Here is a 22,699-nt window from a genome sequence, read left to right as displayed (position 1 = left end):
CACCTCTTTTTTACCAATGTCTTGTACGGCAGCCTGTAAGAGAAATTTAGCCTACTCCTGAAACGGCAGCACTTTGGTCTAATCTACTTTGTGTAGCCATTTTTGCACGGACTGCAGCCTCGCGAAGGGCCATTTTTCGCCTGCTCTCGCTAACCAACGATCATCGCTCGAAAGCGTTTGTTTAATCCTGTACCGACCAATGGATTATCGTATACGCCTGTTTCGTACGAAAACGCAAGGCTCCCTGCATTTCATCGTCTCTGATTGTAGAAAGCGAGATAGCGAAAAAGATCGAGGTACGGCGTAAATTATGCCGCGTCACGAGCCAACGGAGCCCAACGGTCCCCCCAACGGTCCCCAATGGTCTCGCGACTGCAACGCCGCGTATACCTCGCTACTTCTCTATATAGAATCGTCAACGCGGAACCACGGATCCGGCGGTAGAAAAAACGATGGTACGCGTATTCCAGCATCCCGAGTAAAACGCAGTACTATGGGTAAATCAGAGCGCGTGTATATAAACTATAGGTTATCTTTCCGTGACATTCGCTTATATTCAACCGTGTATGCGAGGCTGCAGAAGATATCTTGGAAAATCTGTTTCAACGACGGTACAATTTTCACGATCGAATAATTATATCCTTCGATATCGTGGCTGAAATTTGTTCAATTTCAAACGATAGTAATAAAATCAATACGAATTGTAATTATATTTTTATATAACGTCGCGGCGGCCGGATTTAAAAGACTAACCCACATGATCAATGGTAATCATGTTTTCAATACGGAGTTGTACACGGTTGCGTAATCCGAAGGACCCACGAAATACGCTCAACCTCGTCCAATCTTCTTCTATACGTACCAGTTTATATAAAGAAAGGATAAGAGTCAGGTTTGGCAGACAGTCCGACAACCGTCTGTACTGTCGAAAAAGTTGAAACGGCAGTTACGTGTATGGGGAAAAGTTGTACAGAATCGTGTTTTCCCGACAATTAAAATCATATTGAGGAATCGTTGAAACCCAAGATGGCGGCAGCTTCCTAAATAATCGTGTACCATTTTCTCTATTGAATTTGATTCTTCGTAATAAAATATTATTATTTGTCATGCGTGGTAAAATCCGCGGTTTACTCTACTAGGCGTTCGATTAATTTCTTACAATTAATTTCTTAATTTAGAACAACAGTCACTATGTACATTGTACATGAACGCTATTATATAACAGATATTTCTCGAGTAATATCCTTGCTTGAATTATTTCATCGATTCCGAAGATGTATTTAAATTCGTGTAGTGTTTTAAATTACCGACTTTTTTAAATATTCTCCTAGTAATCCAGTTCCCTTTTTCTTGAAAACGAAAACTTTTTAATAAATTCTTCCGCTTGTATCCATACGTTCGTTTACGCTTCTATGTTTTGTATACGGTACTGTGCATAAACGCGCGAGTGTTTCTATTTCTTCCTTTATTCGCTTTTCGATCGCATACGACTTGGTAAACGACGAGGAAATCGCACGGTACGCGTAGTTCGATCGTGTCTAGTTCGTGACCCAACACTTTCTCATTTTCTCGCAGATTTAAAATTTCAACGAATGGTAGATCAAGTATATTCGATTAAAATGAACATTTCCTATACTATATGTGGAAACGAGTACGGGATTATTTTAGCTGGGACGTTACTGCTATAAAACGCGGTAGCGTATAACAAATGTTTAGAACGATAATTTGAATATTCCTTTTATTCGTAATCGATCAAAGACAGAGAGCAATAACGACAAACGAATATTAAAAAATAAATTTCACGAATTATTCAAGACAGACGGATTATGTATCGATCGTTGATCATGAAATTGGAGAACAAAGAGAGATCTGGACATTCTCTAGTTAGCTCGTTGGTTGCGCGAAACAGGAAAGAGGGGATACGGGCGAAAGGGCTTGTCCGTGCAGATCCGCAGGAAGCGAAAAGGGATAGAACGCGAGAATACACGCAAGCTCCAGCTGCATGCAATAAACGTGCGTTAAGCCAGCGCGTATGGTCTAAAGCCATCGAGATTATGGCGAAAACTAATTAACTCTCTTCGACCGATCCGTTCTTCGTTCTTTGTCTCCTCCGTTGCTTCTACCGCTGCCTCCTTCGCTCGAATGCCGACAAACCGATAAATCGCAGTATCTGTCAACGATTTGTGATTTTCAACTTTCAAGCAGTCGTTAAAAACTAGCTGATACGACAAAGTTATGCATTCAAAATTTGTTTACTTTTACGTAGGTAGGAGAATCTCTTTCTTTTATCCGCTCGTCTACGACTCTACAGTCTATCTACTACGATCTACGGTCTACGATCTACCGAACCGATCGCCAGCGAACTGTATAGCCGAGTTCCTCCGAATTCACCGCCGACTGTCATTCGATCTCGCGACAATGCATCCATCGGACGTCCGTAGACCGAGTGCATCTTTCTTCCAGCAGGCGTCATCCGCCGAGAACGCATTCGGCAAGATCAAACGCTCCACATACGCTTTGCTCTTGCTCTTATATGCTCCGTCTACGTTCTACACACACACACACACACATATGTATATATATGGATATTATTGTAATCGAATAATGTTACGTATGTATTCCCAAATCACTTTTTCCTATTTTCATCTTGCCGTTTTTAACCTGTTAACTGCGCAGTTTGCTTTGAAAAATCCCTTACGGGGTGCGTAGCTAAAACCAAGCAAAACCAGGAAGGATTACATTTTTTTTTAAAAACTTGAAAATTGACAAAAAAATAATAGAGTAAGGGGTGCGCAGAACAATTCGGGGAATAGCCTCGATGCCTTTTTACTAAAATTTTGACTTTTTACAGCAAGTGGTAATTTTTTATTTCACACGACGACTATACAGGTCAATCGCACCGAAATAGAGTTTTGCATCGACTGCATCTGGATACAGATTGAAGACAGTTAAGCGGTTAATAAAAGATCAAGACGCAGGAGATGACTCGATCAAAGATAATTATCGTTATTTCCGTTATCCTCCGTTACAACGACAACGAATATGTATACATGTTTTTATATTAGGAAAGTTATCTGGATAATTAACAACGATGATACGTATCGTTAAAAATTTCTATATAAAATACAAATATATTCGAAGGGGTTCGTAAAGATTCTATAAAATTAACTTATCATATATGTACGTATCTGTATCTTTGTTTCGCTTCGAATCGCTTCGAATCGCTTCGAATCGCTACAAATCTCAGATCAATTCAAAATAAGATTATATTCGAAAAACGGAACTTGAATTTGCTACAATTAGATAAACGGATACCTGAGAAACAAGTAAATATGTATGTAAGAAAAAGTCGATGTTATCCGAGCGAGGGTTATGATTTTGGTAACACCATGTTCCTCCGTATCGCTAAATAATGATCGATGTACCACCGTAAACCTTCGACAATAGTAGATTTGAAACAGGAACTGTGAGATTGCGGACCGGTTTGCCAAATTAAGGTCGTATGCAACATTCCCGCATTGCATGCCTGCATACCCTATACAGCTGCTTGTGTGGAGTGTATGCAAAATTCAGGAAACCACCCTCATAGCGTTCTCACGTTCTCACCTCTATCTGCAACCCTTCGGATAATCTCACACAAGTTACTACGTGGCGTAGGATTCGGTATTAAATCAGTTTTTCAAATTCAAATTCCATCAAATTCTTAATTACTACTTAATTAATACCTTTATACTATTCGAATACTTGTGACATTATAAATAATTACCATTCGTATTCTTGGAGATTCGATTTCAACCAACCTATACGCGAGATACATCGTACAGGTTTTCCTAATGACTTCTCTCGGCGTACTTCGTCACTGTCGATACTGTCGAACACTGACAACCTCGTGTTTCCTATACGATAACAACTTGATCTTTCCAAATTTCTCTTTTATGAAGTTTATCTTTTAAATTCGATACGATAGATCGTAGAGCGTTAGACCGTAAGCCGTAAACGAACGAAAAATTATTAACATAGAAAATCGAAATATTTTAATACGACGCGAGGTACAATTTTTCCAATTGTACGATTGTCACGGAGCACGGTTCAAGTCTACAAACTAATACAATATCAAGCTATGCGACAATACGTTACTACACTTATACGTTACTATAGTAAACTCAATTTCCAGCACAAAAGTGAATAAATAATCAATGTGGCACGAATCTTCTCTGAAAGTATTGTTTTGTGTTCTTTTTAATTCGTAGGTTGACGGGCGACAATTTACCGAAGTGAATAGTTAAACGAATTGGTATCTCGAAACCCGATTGGAATACCGATACATTCGGTTATTGGAGCGCATTGTTTCTAGAGTTGGTGTCGAAACACGAATCGAGGAAGTATTTAAAGGTGTGATACAGAGGATAGCCAGGAGTGAAAACAGCTTTCAAAATTTCAATGAAATTAATTAGATAACGTTTAATCTTTGTACAACGAAACAGGTCATGTTGAAAGGTCATGTTCGCGTTCTCGCTTAGTCGCGACAGAATCATGTTATGTACGTATACGTAGCATATATTACGGTAAACATATAGAAATATATAGATAGCAAAGTTTGTAGTTTCGTTTGTACGAATAGAATGCAAAGTTAAAAGAAACAAATAAATTGCAAAAGCTACGACAAAAGTAAAAATAAAAATAATATTTTCTTGCGTATCGTAGCCTGTAGCACGACATGCCTGCGACATACAAAGAATCCGATACGAAGGAACACGGGAAAATGAAATAAGAAACATCCATGGTAGAATAATAATTTTTTGATAAAAATAGCAAAGCCTACTATGCACAAAATATACACATAATATTTGGAATAATCGCGTGTTGTATTAACTCAACGTTTACTCTAGTTTGTAAACCTATCTATTCATAAAATTGAAATTAATCGTCGTACGAATAACACGTACATTTTCATCGAAATCCAAGTTATTCGAATGCTTTAATAATATTATCAATTTTACAAAGTATACATAACTTTCTGTCTTAACTGTCTGTTGGCCTTGTATTATTCAATTTTTTACGTTCCAATTTCAACGAGATACGCAATATGTAATATATAGTAGATAGGTAATCGATAATATCAAAGCCTGCTATAATATCAAAACTTCTAAATAGAAAATATGTTGAAACACGCGACATTCAGAATACAAATATCCAATGAAATATACGCAAATAACTGGATGTAATAGATATTATTGTATTGGATACGAGTTTGTAGATCGGATCACGGTAGCTGTATTTGAAAAAATGTATAGTAGCCTGGTAATGTAGCAGGATAATTCAGTGTCGAGCCGTTTTCATTGATCGAACGAATCGATAATTGGTATCTCGGAAGCAAATTAGAGTGCTGATAGAGGTAGCTGTCGAGGGTGCATTGTTGTCGTGGTCGTCGACGGAGCAATAGAGGAAACAAGCAACTGGACCCGACCGGCCAGGCGGAGGGGCAGGCTGGCAGGCGGGCGGGCAGGCAGGCTGGCAGGCGGGCGGGCAGGCAGGCAGGCAGGCAGGCAGGCAGGCAGGCAAGCAGGCAGACGCGAGTAAATGCGAAGCTTGCTGTTTGCTCCGCCACGGCGTGCAGCGGCGTCCGATTAATTTCTCGGGCAAAGCCTGCGGGCTCCAAGGACATTGGCAACGATTGTTTTCGGCTTTGCCGATCTCAAAACCGTGTAAACGTCCGGCAGTTGCTTTCGCGTGTTTCCTAATTAAACTACCACTATACGGCGAGAGAGACCTTAGCTACCATTACCATATCAACGACAAACCGCCTCTCCTATTTACATCAACATCTTGATACTTGATACTTATTAACTCTAAAAATACATGCTGCGTCTGCAATTCTACTTCCGTTTTATTCGTTTTCGCCGTTTTTAATGAGTTTCGTCGTTAATTAATTATTTTCAGCTTAACTATTAACTTGACGTTAATCGTCCAAAAATAATGGAAGAATAATCCGAATATCAACGATAGTCGTTGGTTTTTCGTTAAAGACTAAACCGTTAAATGTGAAATTAAACGTAAAATAGATGTACAATAACGAGGCGCTATCGCTAGTTAACGCTTGTTAACGCTTGTTAACGTCGCAATAGAAAGCTTAATACGTTTCCGTTTTTCGAGATAATCATCTGATTTTCGATTACTATTCGTTTCGTTCGCTGCAACACCTTCTAATAGGAAATAGCCTGTGAAATAAGGACGTAGCTGCGAAAAACAGTAGTTAAGGGGTGAGCACAAGTGATAAAAAAGGTAACATTTATTTATACCTTCTACGTACATATACGTACATACGTAACGCATATATGTATCTGTCCAAATATTTGCCCGAGAGAAGTTGAAATGGGATAACGTGTCGCACGAACGTATATAAAATTAATATCTTTAAAATAACGGGAAACGCCATTCTGAAATCTTCGATTGAATGAAATTTGCATGGGAAGAGGATAGGTACTAATGAAAATCGAGGATCTGCATTTCTCCAAGGTTAATGGGCCAAGAGGGAACTAACGAATTCAACAAACTGTAAGAGTTGGTTGATCGCACGAATTTACGGCACAGCGTTATGATATTTTCCACGATATCGTGGCAAATTTCCAAAACATCGTCAAACGATAAAGAATATATAAAAACTGCTAGTTTACTTACTAGCAACGTTCATTTCTTGCACGACATTGCCCATCGATGTGTCTTGATTTTACGTAATACGTAATTTCACGTAAGAAACGATTTAACGAACCGATGATGTACCGCGATATACAGGTTCATTTTACGATAAATTCTACAAGATGTTGGAACGGTATGAGAACCGGACTCGGTTGATCGATCATGAATGTTAAACGTCATGTTAAACGTTATGGAAAACTGAAATGTTCACAAATTTACAGAATGTGTACAAGAATATACGAAATACGTATCAAGGTAAAGTATTCGTTGTAAAATTTTAGAGTATGAAAGAAATTTGTATTTAGTTGTTCTATTCTATTGTTCCTTTTTCACGATATCCATGAAAATGTAAATTTTCATAAACATCCGCGAGCTAATAATAGGTAATTCGTAATAGCAATAAGTAATAATTTCCCGAGTGGATGCTTTAATTTAAGATTTTTTTCATAATTTAACAGCGCATCGTAAGATCGGCAGAAGATCGATATCAACTCATTCGTATTATTATCTGTACGATAGAACTCCATTTATCCGAACCCGTTGGGGGACAAACAGTTCATGTAACTAGAGGTTATACAATAGGAATTCACCAAATCTCTCTCTCTGCTACCTATGATTTCTCGTTCGAATAATTGGCGTTCGTGTTCACTTAATCGGGCACTAGCTAAAATTTCGTTTCGATAAATGATATTCTCTGCCCTAGTTTACCACAAATGCAAATATAAATGCATGCGCTTGTTCGCAACAGTATGTGGATAACTACGACATCGACGTTCCCCCGCGTCACCGCCATAGATACGCTTTTCCTTTCAAGCGACGCAATTCAAGGGACCGTTTGCAATCTTCGATGTTCAAAATTATTTTTTACAAAGAAATTGACGAAGCTGCCCAGGGAGCACGCGTTATAAACTTGATTTCGTCTAAAAGGCAATCGTGGTTAAGTTATATCTCGATCGGCTCGAACAGCTTCAATACGCTGCTCGCTTCGTATCTCGCACGAACATGCATGTCCGAGTAACTATGTAAATACATTCGTAAAAAATTTCGACCAGCCTGTAAAATTAAAAACGGATACAAATACCTCATACGCTGTTACAGAACACTCGCGAGCGATAGATGCGTGGCTTACTTTCTGGTCCACTAAGTATATTATAATCGGTCTTTCGGATAAACTATTATATACATACGTATTTGGTTTATCGGTGTTTCTCTTCTCTATCGAGCAATGTTCGGATCGCGACTGTTTCATTTTCTGTATCATTTTTCATAGCGCGTGATACAAGGGACAAATACGAGTTGGAATTTTCCCGTAAATGTACTGCCGCAAATGTACTGTTTCTCGTAAACGTTGTTGGCTTTTATTCAAAATGATATATCGCGTATAAAGAAAAGAACAATTATATATTTTAGATTTTATGCCATAAATTAAGTTTCAGCAGTTTAAGTTTTAGTAAACGCTTATCGAATTTTTACTTGTTTCGTTGTCTCTTTTAAGCCGCTCGATTATAAGAACAGAGTTGACAAAACTGAAATTCCACCATTGACAACTCTATAATGACTACATCGTTAGATAGAGCTCGTTTAAGAGCACGAATATACGTGGTATAATATCGAACGATGAATAATCGACAAGGTGCGATAGAAAGCGAAACAAAGAGACTAAAAGCATTAGCAGATTAGGATTCATACAATAATTGTAGCAGTATCGATAGTTTGTGCCATCATATCGTTTTATTATTAATCGCTTACTGTCACGAGTTCACATTTTGTCACTGTATCGTCGTTCCTACGAGACGATCCGAAGAAGATCGGCGAACGTATCCGAAGTTAAGTGTCCGAAGCAGTATCCAGTAGAGAGTTGTCATTTAGCAGGTAGCACCGCATCAAAAGACTGTACATTGTACATTGTACACTGTACATACACAGGTGATGATACGAGGCGTCACGGGGCGATCGAGAATGGAAATACGAGATCCGTCGAGTCTCAACGGGGTGAGGCATCAGAGGGCGAGAAGGGTGAGAAGGGCCGAAGCGAGGCGAGGCGAGGCGAGGCTAGGCTTGGCTTGGCTAGTCTGGGCGAGGTGAGGCGAAGCGGTGGGAGGTGAGATGGAGTGGGTTGAAGTGAGGCGAGGCGAGGCGGGACGAGGTGAGGCGAGGCGAGGCGCGGCGAGGCGAGGCGCGGCGAGGCGTCGCGAAACGAGGAGAGGCGAAACGAGGAGAGGCGAACCGAGGGATACCGTGAAACGTGCCGGACGATTTGAGAGGGCCGGCCGGCTGACGCGAACCAAGGGCTGAAACACGGAGTGGGGCGCGAGAAGCGTCGCGACGCTTCTCGGTAGCGCCGGGAACTAAAAGTCCGGGCGGCACGACGCGCCAGTATTCAGCCCGCGACGGTCGCGAGCGTTCGCGTACTTTCAGCTTTGCTAGTACATATGTATTTATTTGGGTTTGTTCTGTGCACGTATATAGTATATTAGTATATACACAAACATATATCCGAGTTCGTAAGGATAAATCTCCTAACCGGGGCAAGTGAATTTTTCTCAAGATTCTTTTCGACCACGCATATCGGTGAGGAGACGGAATTGAAGAAACTTTTAACTTGTGATGGGTGAACAAATTTATGTAAAATGTTCCAAAGTTCGAACTTACCGAAGGCAGTTGCTTTGCCGAGTTTCATTTCCTCCTCTGTTCTTCGTATCCTTTTTGTTCCCATAGGCAACAGCCACATTTCTCTATCTAATGCCCATAAAATGAACTTGGCCGAAAGGAATCGCGTTTTACGTCATTATTATCCTTTTCTCGTTCTTTTCCTTTTCTTTCTTCGCTGTTTCTCTTATTAACCGCGGAAAAAGTAACAGAAATTTTGGTCCCGATTTCATCTTGCCATTGGAGCACACTTTTTACCCTTTCTACCGACCATGTATTAACATTAATCGAATACCGTGCGATCATTCACCAATATCGTAATCTAACAGAGAATTCTTCGATCCCTATCGTTTCCCACTTTTACGCTAACGATTTAACGAAAACTTTCTACGATATATATTCCAGGTTTTCCGTTTTTTCGTTTTTGCAGTCTCAAATATGTTTGACATTTAATCAAATACATACATTGTTTTGTCCGAGCATTCTCGATAGACTATAAGTGTTATCGAATTTGATTCGCGATCGAAATGCGTGCAATTGTAACGCACGTTTGCGATACCTGTAATTTCTGTAATTATATTTTACTGGACGATAAAGAGAAGGTAAAAAGAGAACCGACTCAATTTATTTCCTTGTCGATACCTTATCGTTCTATTCTGTCTATATGTCGCACGACAGTATGTAAGATGACAGCAAATTGTACAAAGAAAAGACCTCTGTCTTACAATTTACAGTCGTTCGTTTCGTAGCCTCCACTCTCGCATCAATTTTTATTTTCATTTCATTTATCGATATCGAACAACCTAGAGCATACGTGACTTCGGATACGTTACCGCCAGATACACCCTCGCCGTGATTTCATCCTCGTACGAATCTTATTCGACGTTGAATCGTTGCGTTGGGATTGGTAACAGGACCGCCGCTGCGGCTTAACGAGTTCAACGAGTTTTTCTCGGTCGACCGTTCGGTAATTGAGGATCTGGTGGCACACAAAATTTCCACCGATACGATACTTTTATCGACGAATTAATTCGTATTGATTTGCTGTGGTGGAACGAAAAAAAAAAAAAAAAAAAAAAAAAGAAAAAAGAAAAACAAAGAAGAGAACGTTTTTCAGCCATTCGATACTGACTTGGGTGATACCGACAAGTGTTTCCAAATGCATCGAGAGCACCTAGATTTTAACGAAGCATAAACGTATGCGATTCCTATCTTCGATCGAATGAACAATTCGTTGTCGTTCGCGAGAATTTATAGTGATTTCGTCCTTATACTAACGCCATGAATTTCATCGATCACATACTTTAAGGATAGATACGTATCGTTTAACCAAATAACCTTAACAACTTTCCTGTCATTCTATCAATTTCTGTCAAAATCTCTTTCAATTCTAATACAAAGACTCTGTTGAAATATTTATATATATATACGTATTTATTTGTAGATAGAAAAAGATGAAACTGGCCAAATGTTTCCCGCTTCCATATATACTCTCAAACTTTTCCGAATAAAACAGATACATAATTGGAAAATCGTCTATAATAATAGCCACTTTCGGTACGTTGAAACGTTATTTCCTTTTAAACAGCACGGTACAAGTTAGTATTTTCTGTTGCATTTCTTTCGTTCGATTCGTTGCGGATTAACGAATTATCAGCCGGAATATGTTAAAATATACTCATTGAAAACGACTATCGCATTACGCAAAGTACCCATTAGAAGTTGAAATTCTTTAATCTCCTTTAATCTTCTTTAATGTGCGGTATATATAGATTGCGTTAATCGAAGGATATACTGAAACTTAGGGTTTGCGTTAGAACGTTGCACGAAAACGTACGCGAATATCCACTACTTGTTAGAAAAATTGAGAAAGTAACAAGAGTTCGATTATTCTTTTAAATTACGTGCTCGTATGATGATAAATAGCTGCCAATATGTAGATATATAAAGTACATTTGTATTCTAAAAATTGTTAATTATTTCGTCGTATATATATTTATCAAAATAGAGATTTAAACAATAACGAATAATCTGGCGAATTCAGGAAAACGAATAATATGGATTTAACGTAGGAAGTGAAAATTGTTGAACCGACGCGACGAACGGAGAATCGCGTTCGAATCTAAATCCTTCTTGACGCGAACATCGCTTATAAACGTTTTCAGTAAATAAGTTGTTAGAAGTGATGTTTCTCTCCCTGTTAAATAACCTGGACAACGTTTCCTACCGCGCGACGAGTAAAGTCCCTCTGGGCTGCTGGGCGTATTAGCAAATTCGATTCGGTGCGGTAACTTCCACCGTTCCATCGTTCCACCGGTGTAACACGGATGGAAGGGATAATGCGAACGAAGCACGATGACGTCGACGTTTAATAAAGTTTTTCGCACTCGGGGTTCCGAGTTCCACCGAATTTTATAGATAAACACCACAGGAACCGACAAAAAGCGTTTTCGTTATTTCTGCCTTTCTATTTTACACGCTTATACGTATCGTTCGCTTAACGTGTTCAATGCTTGCAAGTTCACCTAAAGATGCAATACAATCCTACTAAAACTTTTTCTATAAATTCAAAGAAATTCGATAAAATGTCCGTTTCTTACGAGATAAGTTAGATGCTGTTAGTAAAAATCACTGTGATTTCGATTTTGCATTCGTTGCGTCGTACAACTGACAATGAAATATAAACTGAAAAGTGTGAATCTTTGGCACTTGGTGACAAATCTTTTCGACGGAAAACCGACTGAGAGGAACTTGTGTTTCTCGAATGAAACTAGTTGCTTTTTAGTTTCAGAGATGCGAAACTTTCTTGAAATCCAGTAAATTCATTGATTCCTCCTTTCCAGCGAATCAAAACCTCTTCTATTCTTGTGCCAAGTTTTAAACTAGTAAAACTCGACCGGATCTAGACGTGAGAAGGCGAACAAGTAAATTCGATTTGATAGCGTAATCCAAACTATAAATCATACAGCTTTTTCCTTGAAATTATTTGTAAAAGAAATGCAAATTGCGAATGAATATAACTCGGGTAAAAGGAAAAATTTGAGATTCCAATTATAATTAATAAGTACGAAATTAATTTTTAGAGTTGGCAAAATAGAATTTAGTTTTATATTAAATTGTACATCGAATCTGTAATTCTACGTATACGATTGATACACGGGTATCGATGTGCGTAGGTATGAAAGGAGGCCAGTACAATTTTCGTTGCGCGAAAATATCCACTTTTAAGAAAGAAGAGAATAATTTACATTTACTTCGTATCAAAGTTAACATATCTCGTCGAATTAAACGATTTTCACGCGAATATCGTTACACGTGTAAATCTTTTATTTACAATAACTTAACGAATAACAGCACATTTTCAAAAAGTATATATTTATGTATAATATCATAGATATTTAAGATGAAGAGAAAATGTTTCATAAATGTCAGTGAAAAGTTAAAATATTCTGTATTTTCAGTTTGTTACGCGTCGAAAGTTATCGTTTCCTACCGTAACGCATGGAAACTGTCCTCCGTTTATTTCATTATTATTACTATATACATACCTATATAGTTGAATACGTCGTCTTCGGGGTTATTTCACACGCTTTTGTCAATCCTATTGGCTTTTACCTTATTCTTAACAACAGCTGCCTGTGCATCGTTTTACCGCAAATTAATCACTCGGAAACTTCGATTACGATCGTGTCCTTACGTGTACTTTATAGTAAAATTTACTCGTTCTGCGAAAATCATCCGAATATTATAAAATGTACATCGTAGGAAAAACGATTATAAAAAGTATAGTAACAGAAGAACGATAATAGGGGAATGATTTTGCGACACAAACAAAATATAGCACAGCCGTATATGTTCAATTCAAACTTCTTCCGTGTAACGATTTCCAATGAACAAGGACAAGCATTATCGTCCACATCGAAAAATCTTTCTACATTAACTTAAAAACTAATGGAAAAATATATACGTATACATGAAAACAACAAAATTTATCGAAATAATCAACATTTTTTTTTTTTTTTTTTAGAATCGAACATTTATCACATTCGAATTTAATGGAATCTCATAGTACCGATCTATACATGATAGATGAAGAAAAAAATGATATTCTTCAATTATACGTTACGTTCGATCACATTGCTGAAATATAATTTTCTCGTGTTATTTATTGTACAATTATATTTGGACGTGGTTTTATTTGTAATATATCATTTGGTGCTCGTACGATTGACACTTCTCAATAAATGCCAGAGATACGTGTTATATTATATTATAAACTTAATAACGTTAATATTTCGTCGTAATTGATAAATGAATACGAGTGGATGCTAATACATATGTACATTGTGAATAGAGGATAAATAAGGTTGAAATTCCGTCGAACGAAGGTACGCGTGTGTATTGGAAACGGCGGAAAAAGTGAAATGACGCGGTAAATGTCCTTTAAAGTCGAGTACGAAGTTAGTTGGCAAGGAAGAGCACCGCGAAGGTTCATACAATTAATCACTTAGCAGTTTTATTCAATTATGTCTTGCTGCGGCCCAGAGTGCCAGAACGCGAGTAGGAGGATTTAGGGTGGCTAGCGACAATGGCGTAGGTTGAAAGGAAAGTTGGTAGAAAAGGAAGAAGCAACGGAAGCCTTGCTAGTGGTATTTGATTTGTAAGCGAAAGCATAACACGCCGTTAGAGTTACGCTATAAGGTTGCACAGAGAGATACGTGTTCCATGTTCATCAATCATCGACGATAAAATCCATCGAAAAGTCGAGTTGCCTTTTCAATATGCCGTTAGCATATTCGCGTCGTATTCCGTGGTATCGAGAAAGAGGAGGGTCGATAACGAAACAGACAGAAAGCGAAAAGCAGTAGCATGAAACACAGGAAGAGGAAAGTTTTTATCGCAACTCACATCCGTACGATTAGAAATTCTCCGTATGATTATTACTATTATGTTACAACTGGATAAATGGCTCTTACTTCGTAGTATATACCGAGTATACCTTTGTCTCTTTAAAAGTCACATATTTACGACGCGCAAATATCTTTCCATACTTTTTCCTTACGTTCCATATATATTTTATTAAACAACAATTTTCTCAATTTCGAACAGTCTTTCGAACAGAGGAGATTCTGGCCAAAAGATTCTTCGGCTCTACCCATATTACTCCGTATTACGGCATACTCGAGTATTTTGATTCTACCGAGTTTGCTCGCTTGGTTTGCCAACTTTCTTTCACGATAGTTCTTTCGTTCCTATTTCTTATTTCCTATCGATACGGTTTTTCCTTCCTCTGATCCAACAAATTTTCTATATGGAATCATGACTGATAAACATCGATATCTGTACGTAACAACTTTACACAAACAACTTTTCGTCAAAATGTTTTTCACGTTATTAAATATTTTCGAATACTTGTAATTGGACAACTTGGACAAACACAAAGCGTTTGAATAAGAATCATGTCTTGATAGAAGACGATTGGAAATATCTTTGTTTCGTTGTCTTATCGACGTAATTGTGGTGTGTATAGTTCTAGCGTAATATTATATCTCGGAGAATACCGTGATCTTTAAAATTCGAAAGCATTCAATACCTTTTCTCAATGCGGGATAAACTGCTGCGATCGCATTCGTGGAAAAAAATCAGAGCGTTTTGAAATAATCGATGTCCTCGTTCAATCAGTCATAACGACGTAATAATTTCGTCATCTGTCCGCATTTAATCCCAATTTAATCCCAATTTAATCCCAAGACTTTCGTTCATCGAGTCACGTCGTGTCTTTTGCGCATTAATCGTACAAGAAAATTATGCTGTTTACGAGTTACCGGCCGTACGAATATACGTATCTATAAATTAAACATATTCGTTTTATAACTCGTACAACTTGCACAAACTGTCGTTAAAGTGTCGCAATAGAGATCATTCGAAAGAGCTTTTCCTTTTAATCTTGGGGTTCATACGTTTTTACGTTGTACATACGTTATACGTGCCATGTATGTAGTCCTTTTAAACGATATTATAGATAATTATCTTAGTTATTATGTAATATATAAGTAAATTCGGAATGTTACACGGTGCGTGATTTTCACATCAAGTAGTCTTTTTCGATCGTCGAATTTATACAAAGCATATTTCGTCCCGTAGTGTATTCTTTTGAATTAAGATACAGTGACCATGTACGCTTTACGAATAAATCGTTGCATCGTATTTGTATACTGCTTTAATATTTAGCAAGATCGTTGTAATCTTAGTAAATGTTAAATATCGTTTTGATAAAAATCTAATTATAATTTTGTTTATCCAAGTCTGATATGTGACGTTACTTACATTCCAGAATGCAGAAAGAGAGTATGTGGAGGAGAGTTTCCCGAAGAATCGCGTGAAAGTGAGAATCGCGACGGTTGACTACTTAAAAATGCCGATTGTTTATTAGTGGGGTGTATTTCTAGAAATAGCAAAGTAAAAGAAGAGACGAAAACAGTGTAGCGGAAATCTTACGAAACGTGAACGGCGGGTGATATGAGTGAATATAGGATCTTTCGTGACGTTAAATGATCGAGTTACGGCCCGGTCGAAACAAACCCTGTCGATTAACCGGCACGCGATACGTCGGAAACACGATTAAAACGCAGTGCGTCCTTCTCTTTTGCGCAAAGAAACCGACAGATTCGTGAGCTCGCGTGGAAAGTGAAACAACGTTGGATACAGGGAACGGAAGAAAACGGGGTGCGTTCGAGAAGAGAAGCGAAAAAGGAAAAATAATGTGGTGTCACGTCCTCGCCACCGTCGTCGCTTTTTTGTGCGTTGTCTACGCTCAAGGTTAGTCCGATTTTTATTCATATTTTTATACATATTTTCATTCTAATTTCGAATCTGCCATTGCCTTCTACGGTCAACGTGTAACAATTGGACGTTCGTTGTCAAAATATATATAGAACACACTCGCACATTTATTTTTATGAATACGTAACGGACAAATGGTCAAGGACACGTGATTTCCCTATTTAACGGAATCTTGCAGCTGTATCTTGTGTAACGGGTGAACTCTTGAACAGACGATGTGACAGAACCCGTTCTATGATAATATCTGCGACCCATGCGACCATATTACCCGCGTGATTAGTTCGTACGAATCAAGTACCCTCATTTTCATCCAAGATCGCATCACGTTTCTGCGAATTATCGATCAAAATTTCAAAGTACGTTCAGTCTAGCGTACACGTATATATCTTCGCTCCACGTAAGCCTGTATTCGATGAAACTACATATCGCGAGTACGTATCGCGTGCGTATTCACGACGAAAAGGTAAAAGCACCTATGGTTAGAAGTCAGAAAAGAATTTCCAAGTCCGATCGATACGCTTCGAGATCCTTTGAGAAAGTTACCTCTGAACTCTGAATCTACATATATTCATACGTTGAACTCGAGCTTGCAAAAGTGTTAAAATGTCGCGTTATTATGTTAACTACGGTCAACGAATTTCGACTTTTCGTAAAAAATTCATCAACGTATAACTTATACGCATAATCTGGCAAATATAAACGAAACGAGCTTTTTTGCCTAAATCATATTTCTGTATATACAGATTTCTTTCGCCTCCTTTCATCCAAAGATCTGGTCATTATCTCTATATCTTGTCTTTACACATATATCATTAATTCATTTATATGATGAATCAGTAGCTCGAAAATAATGCCAACTTCATGTTGGTTTTACTAGGCTGTGTATTAGCGCACCTAGGCATATTGTTTTATGTATCATATCGTATCATACATGTTTTACTATCCTATTTTACCACGTTTCTAAACATAGATTAGATGTATACGAATTGTTAAGAACTTTGAAACTCTCGATAACCATGTACAAGTTATAAATTACAAAATAAAAGTTAAAATATAAGTTACAAAATAAATTACCAATGACAGAAAAACTTTCTAGTTCTAGATAAATATGAATATATTTTGAGTTAATTATATGTATATAAAAGATTATATAAATATAATGTAGAACATGAAACATGAATAGAAATTTTGAATGTCTCTCTGAAATTTGCTTTGTAATAAAATAGGACCAAACGAACACGGTAGAGCGCAATAACGAAGAATTAAACGAGTTGATGAAAACCTTATCTACTTTCAAGTTAGAGCAAGAAGCCGTGATACAGATCTTTCGTTGTATCTGCCAACCACACGATACAAAATGTATACAGATATGTTTCATAAAAATATTTCTTTTTAAAAAGCTTCTCGCTCCGTCGCATCGTGTCGATCTAAAACACACACACACACACACGCGCGCGCACAGATCGTCGTTCCGTTGTTTTATAATTTACTTTCACTTATGTTTTTAGATATATACGTTGTCGTAGTAGATACATGTAGTTACAAACTGTTGCACGTAATAAAGAAAGAGTGTAATTCATTGGGATTTATGAAAATCCAAACGATGCTATTTGTTCCGAAAAGTAATTTTCACGTTTCTCGTGCATTTTAATGCTACTTTTCCGACCGGAAAAACAAAAGGACTGAATCTCCATAAATAAATATTAATAATGTTTATTACGAAAAGCGGAATTGAATTTATAAAAAAAAAAAAAAAGAAAAAAGAAAGAATAAATAAAACAATAAATAACGATGATTCAACTGCTTATATTTTATACGCGAATGTAGGTGCGTAATAGTGATACTCGCTTAAATGAGGTAAAATAGAAAAGAATATGGATATTATCCGAGACATATCGAGCAATAATAAACTTCCATTAACTACAATACTATATTTTTCGATTGGCCGTCCTCCTTTTCTAATTTTTTTTTTTTTTATTAGCAAGGTTTCTTATACACTACTCGAATGGGTATACTAAATCGATAATGCCTCGGAAAATGCAATTCAAAGGGTCATAAAATCTCAAACCAATTCTTACGATCGAAATCGCTATCGAATCACGCAACAGTATAAGCTATTTGTAATATCTTATAAGGTGGGAGTGAGAATCGACGAGACGCCATTTGAATCGACGAAAGACGAAACGTTTACAATATTTGCTTCGTTATAATACAAATATCGCCATTTTGATTAAAACAAATCAACGCACGATGCAATCTTTTAGGCGGTAATAAATCGATAGATAGAATAAAATATGGGCACGGGTGTAACAGCCCTAGCGGGTATAAGATATATTTTATATACGTACGTACGTGTATGCAAATAGATATTATTTTTCTCATTTCATCGATAGATATTCAGTTTCGTCATTTTGTTTGCACTGGCAAAAACTATTGCCAAGCGCTATTCACATTTCGCGACAAGTACGCGCTTATTATACGTACTTATCGATACATACGATATTCGTAGATCGTATCGTAATGTCAAGGATTTTGTCACGCCTATTCGTCGACTTGTTTTAACGCAAGCGGAGACGCAACCCTAGGCTGTTGCTGTTGCGCGTCGCGAGACCCTTACGTGCAATCGAATCGAGGTCGCACGCGTGTTTGCGTCGACGAGTGCATGCGAATTTGTACGTACGCACGCACTCACTCGCTCACACTGTAGTGACAAGCATCGAGGCGTGGTCGGCGAATTATGTGCTACGTGTAGGGACACGTACGTAGGGAGTTGTGGCGTTACCGCGTCACCGACCTTTACTCGTGCACCCTCTGTTTCTTTCGTCCACCCCAGTGGATCGTGCAGTTTACGGTTCCCATACGGCCGTGGATAGATTCACCCGTAGCTTCGTACGCTACGTACATACGTGAAAACAGCTTTTGCTGAAACTGTCGAGAGCTTCGCGATGCTTCCTCGGGCTGATGACGAGGCTTTGAACAATACTGCAACGTTCGAGGTTGCATTCTGTTTTTTACCTTCCCTTTCCTTTTACTCGTATAATATGCCCAAAAGGAGTAAAATTTCACCTTGCGTTTGATAATTTTCGAAATTTTGTATCACACGCGTATGGTGTATGCGATGAAACGGCAAATACGTTGGTGAAAATAGACGAATTTCCAACTTTGACTAAGTTTAATATTGCTCTGTAATATTTAAAAGTCTCTGCAATTAGTATTAATAGCGTTTAGCAAAATAAAACGATATACAACATGACGGTAGCGATTCGTCACATTTTGGTATTGTCGGTGTCGTAATTGCTGCTGATTTTATTAAGAAGCCATTAGGTCGTTGCAATTATAAATGAAACATCGAGATAACGAACGTAGTGTACGTTAAAATGTCGAAAGTTTAGTTTTGGAAACGGTTTTGGCGTGTTTTATTGTAGCTGCTTTTTTATAATATTGACTAGGTATGACGGGCAATGGTCATGTTTTTGAAAAAGTAGACACGCACACGTTCGCTAGTGTGCACGAAGTGTACGAGTCAGTGGGACGTACGAGATTGCTAGCAGCGTTAGAACATTTTTGTTTCGATGCTTTTAACGTTTGTGTCATTTTACTTTGAGAACAAGTTGCGCGCATCGCATTCACGCTTCGAAGTGAAATGCATTGCGCTCAATGTACGCAAGCATTGTTTACCAAAATTGACATTTAGCACGATACCGTTATAATAGTATCGTTGTATCTTTGTGTCTTTTTCCGTTTAAACGTAAATTTGTACGAGACGAAACTAGAATCGCGTTGATTTCGAAGCATTTGATATTTGCATATTCCCCGATAGAATATATTTGCTATGGTAATTCATAAATTTTCAGCCATTACGCTATCCACTATATACTATAATACAATATAATTCTATTTGGTGACTTCACTCATCATGATACACATCTGCCGATCGATATAACGAATTTAATTAATTCGGGTGACGCATAGCGATCTTAATCGATCGCCATATGTTCTTACTGTCAGCCGACGTTGAATTCATGCGTTTCCGTCGCTAGATAATCAGTCGGTTATCTTAACGAATACGTTGATAATGCCCTCTTTCTACTTAAATCGTCAATTTAATATCTTACGTACAATCAATTATTTATCTTAATTGTATAAAATAAATAAATAAAACAGATTTAATTCCTTTATGTTCGGATTGGCATAAACAACGTGATAATAAAATCTGACCAAATATTTAATACAAATTCTAATACCTTCGTTATAAAAATAAGTAATTCAATCGATAGCGTTACTTGCACATACGTATACATACATTTGCCATAATATTTAATTACTACAAGTAAACAGTCTTGTGCCACTTTCGTGGCTTTATAATATGGCTTTCGATAGCGATTAAACGCAGAATCAAATCACAGTATTATCGATGATCTGTGTCGAAACTAGCTACGGTGTAATATATTTCGAATATAAAATGTAAAATTTAAAGCAATACAATGGAAAGTATGTGACCGGAATTTTCATACATACAGTTTATACACACGCATATGGAAATACATATGTACTTATCAACAAAAGCATCAAGAAATGAATTCGTACCGTGGACACGTTGCCACTACATGTACGCATAGTATTACTGTACATAGTTATTTTAATAAACAAAGTAATTTACTGTACATTTGCTCATCGTTGAAAATGTTACTGAAATTGTAACTTTAGTTCTCTTTTTCTTTCTTTTTATCCTATTATGTGTATATACATATATATTTATTTATTACGTACGGATGGCCGTAAAGCAGCGAGAATAATAAAGAAAGAGAGGGAGGGAGGAGTGAATATCGAATTGCAGGAAGAAATTTTGCGCTAGTCGTTTTAGCAATCTTGCATCGGTGGTCGAAATAGTGGTTCTGTACGAACAATTGTTTTTGCGAAGGAATCGACTGGTCCGTCTTGGAGAAAGAAACGATACTCCGATAGGTTTAACGAGACGGGAAAGATTCTGACTAATTACCACCAGAGCTTCTTCTCCAAGTCACTTATCATTGTAGAAAAACTAAAGTAGCGCAAAAACTAAAAGCTCAAGCTCGCAACAACAATCATCCTGGATTCAATCCATTTTCAACACGCGCATTATAGTAACGCACATCGTATAGCAATGTGTGGCGGCTTTTCAAAACTAGCATCGTACGTTAAGCGTTGCAAGTTCCAACGAATTAGAAATCAGACGTTTCGCAAGCGTTTTCTTGAATCGGGCTGTTTAGTTGGGCCGAATGTTCATTTCCTTCTAACGTACACAGAATTCTAAATGCCTTCTAATGCCGAAATCGATTTTTAAGCATTAATCAAACATGACTTTTCATTTAACGAATATAGATATCGTTACATCGTAACATTTTAACCTATATCATATTTAATCAAATTTCATCAAATCGAATCGAATTTATTTTATTCTTAAGCGATAATAAAAATTAAAGCATAATTTTTGCTCAATTACGTTTGTCATACGCCTTTCACGGTGTAAAGACGAACGGAAAACGTTTCATTTGCAAAATCGGAAAAGTACTTTCTAAATCGACGATCTTTAATATTTCAAGTTTGGCACATAGTATTTAATTCGCTATCACTTGCCAAAGAGTTATCTTAGGAATTAGCAGGCCTGGTTGCCAGAAGGTAACTACGCGAAGCAGCCGTCCGATTGCCTCTAATCCCAACTACCCTCTATTGCATTAATCCAGGTATCTGGAAGCTGTTACCAACAAGAATACCGAGTTCTGACTCTACTTGTTCCGTAGATCGGTGTATCCAATACTGTGCAGTATTGTATTACGCGGCAGTAGTCATCTTTCCCTTCAACCTGCAAGAAAATGTGATTGTTCGTCGCTTGTATCGATCTTACAAAATATTCTAAAACTCGATCTAATAATCTAATTGATAACTTAATCGTAATCACCATGCTGGATATTTAATGCCCGGCGGGAACTACGTATTCGTTAACCTTATGCATATTTGGACAGCGACCGTTATCTTCGAATGTCGCGTGACACTACGCCATCTCTGCCGTTGCTTCGAACAATGATCTTATTACTACAGTAACTTGTAATTTATTAGTCTTTCCGCGTTTCTTGTAAATTTATTCTTTGCTAAATTTCTTTCAATAGTATATTACTATGCAACAGAGATTAATATAAGATCGTATTTTACAGATATCTCTTTCTTAAAGGCTTTTGAAAGTATGTATATAAACTAGTTGACGTATGTATATAAACTGATGTATATAACGTATGTATAATATAATTTTATTACACCGTTGATAATTTTGCGCTCTTTTCTAACGAAATTGTACATCTTATCGCGCCATATTGAAATTACAGTATGATTTCAAGATTTATAAAAGGGTTTGTGTATATTATTTATTACAACAGCTATCAATAACGTTCGAGTCGCGACTATGCCTTTGTCTTCGTATACAGTGTACAATAGTACTTGGTTGCTCCTCAGATTTATATTATCGAATCACAAATGG

At 37.5% G+C, this 22,699-nt stretch overlaps 1 protein-coding gene across 10 annotated transcripts in view; it reads left to right on the top strand.

Annotated features, from left to right (window-relative positions):
• The window catches only part of LOC139993925 (nephrin), a 110,620-nt gene that overhangs the window by 8,046 nt on the left and 79,875 nt on the right, over nucleotides 1–22,699 (top strand). For 8 of the 10 annotated variants that reach the window (XR_011801487.1, XM_072016099.1, XM_072016106.1 and 5 more), the window contains exons 1-2: nucleotides 9,060–9,267; nucleotides 15,680–16,164. Coding sequence is in view for 9 of the 10 variants with exons in the window: in XM_072016099.1 (XP_071872200.1) it covers nucleotides 16,107–16,164 (58 nt within the window). In the remaining variant the exon portion in view is untranslated. Of the gene's footprint in view, nucleotides 1–9,059; nucleotides 9,308–15,679; nucleotides 16,165–22,699 lie in introns of those variants that run through there. The other 2 variants (XM_072016098.1, XM_072016097.1) reach the window with 2 other exon arrangements.

The sequence above is a fragment of the Bombus fervidus genome, chromosome 14 (genome assembly GCF_041682495.2).
Source record: "Bombus fervidus isolate BK054 chromosome 14, iyBomFerv1, whole genome shotgun sequence".
NCBI lineage: Eukaryota > Metazoa > Arthropoda > Insecta > Hymenoptera > Apidae > Bombus > Bombus fervidus.
The sequence above is the reverse complement of the archived record's forward strand: the minus strand, read 5'-3'. Positions and strand labels throughout refer to the sequence as shown.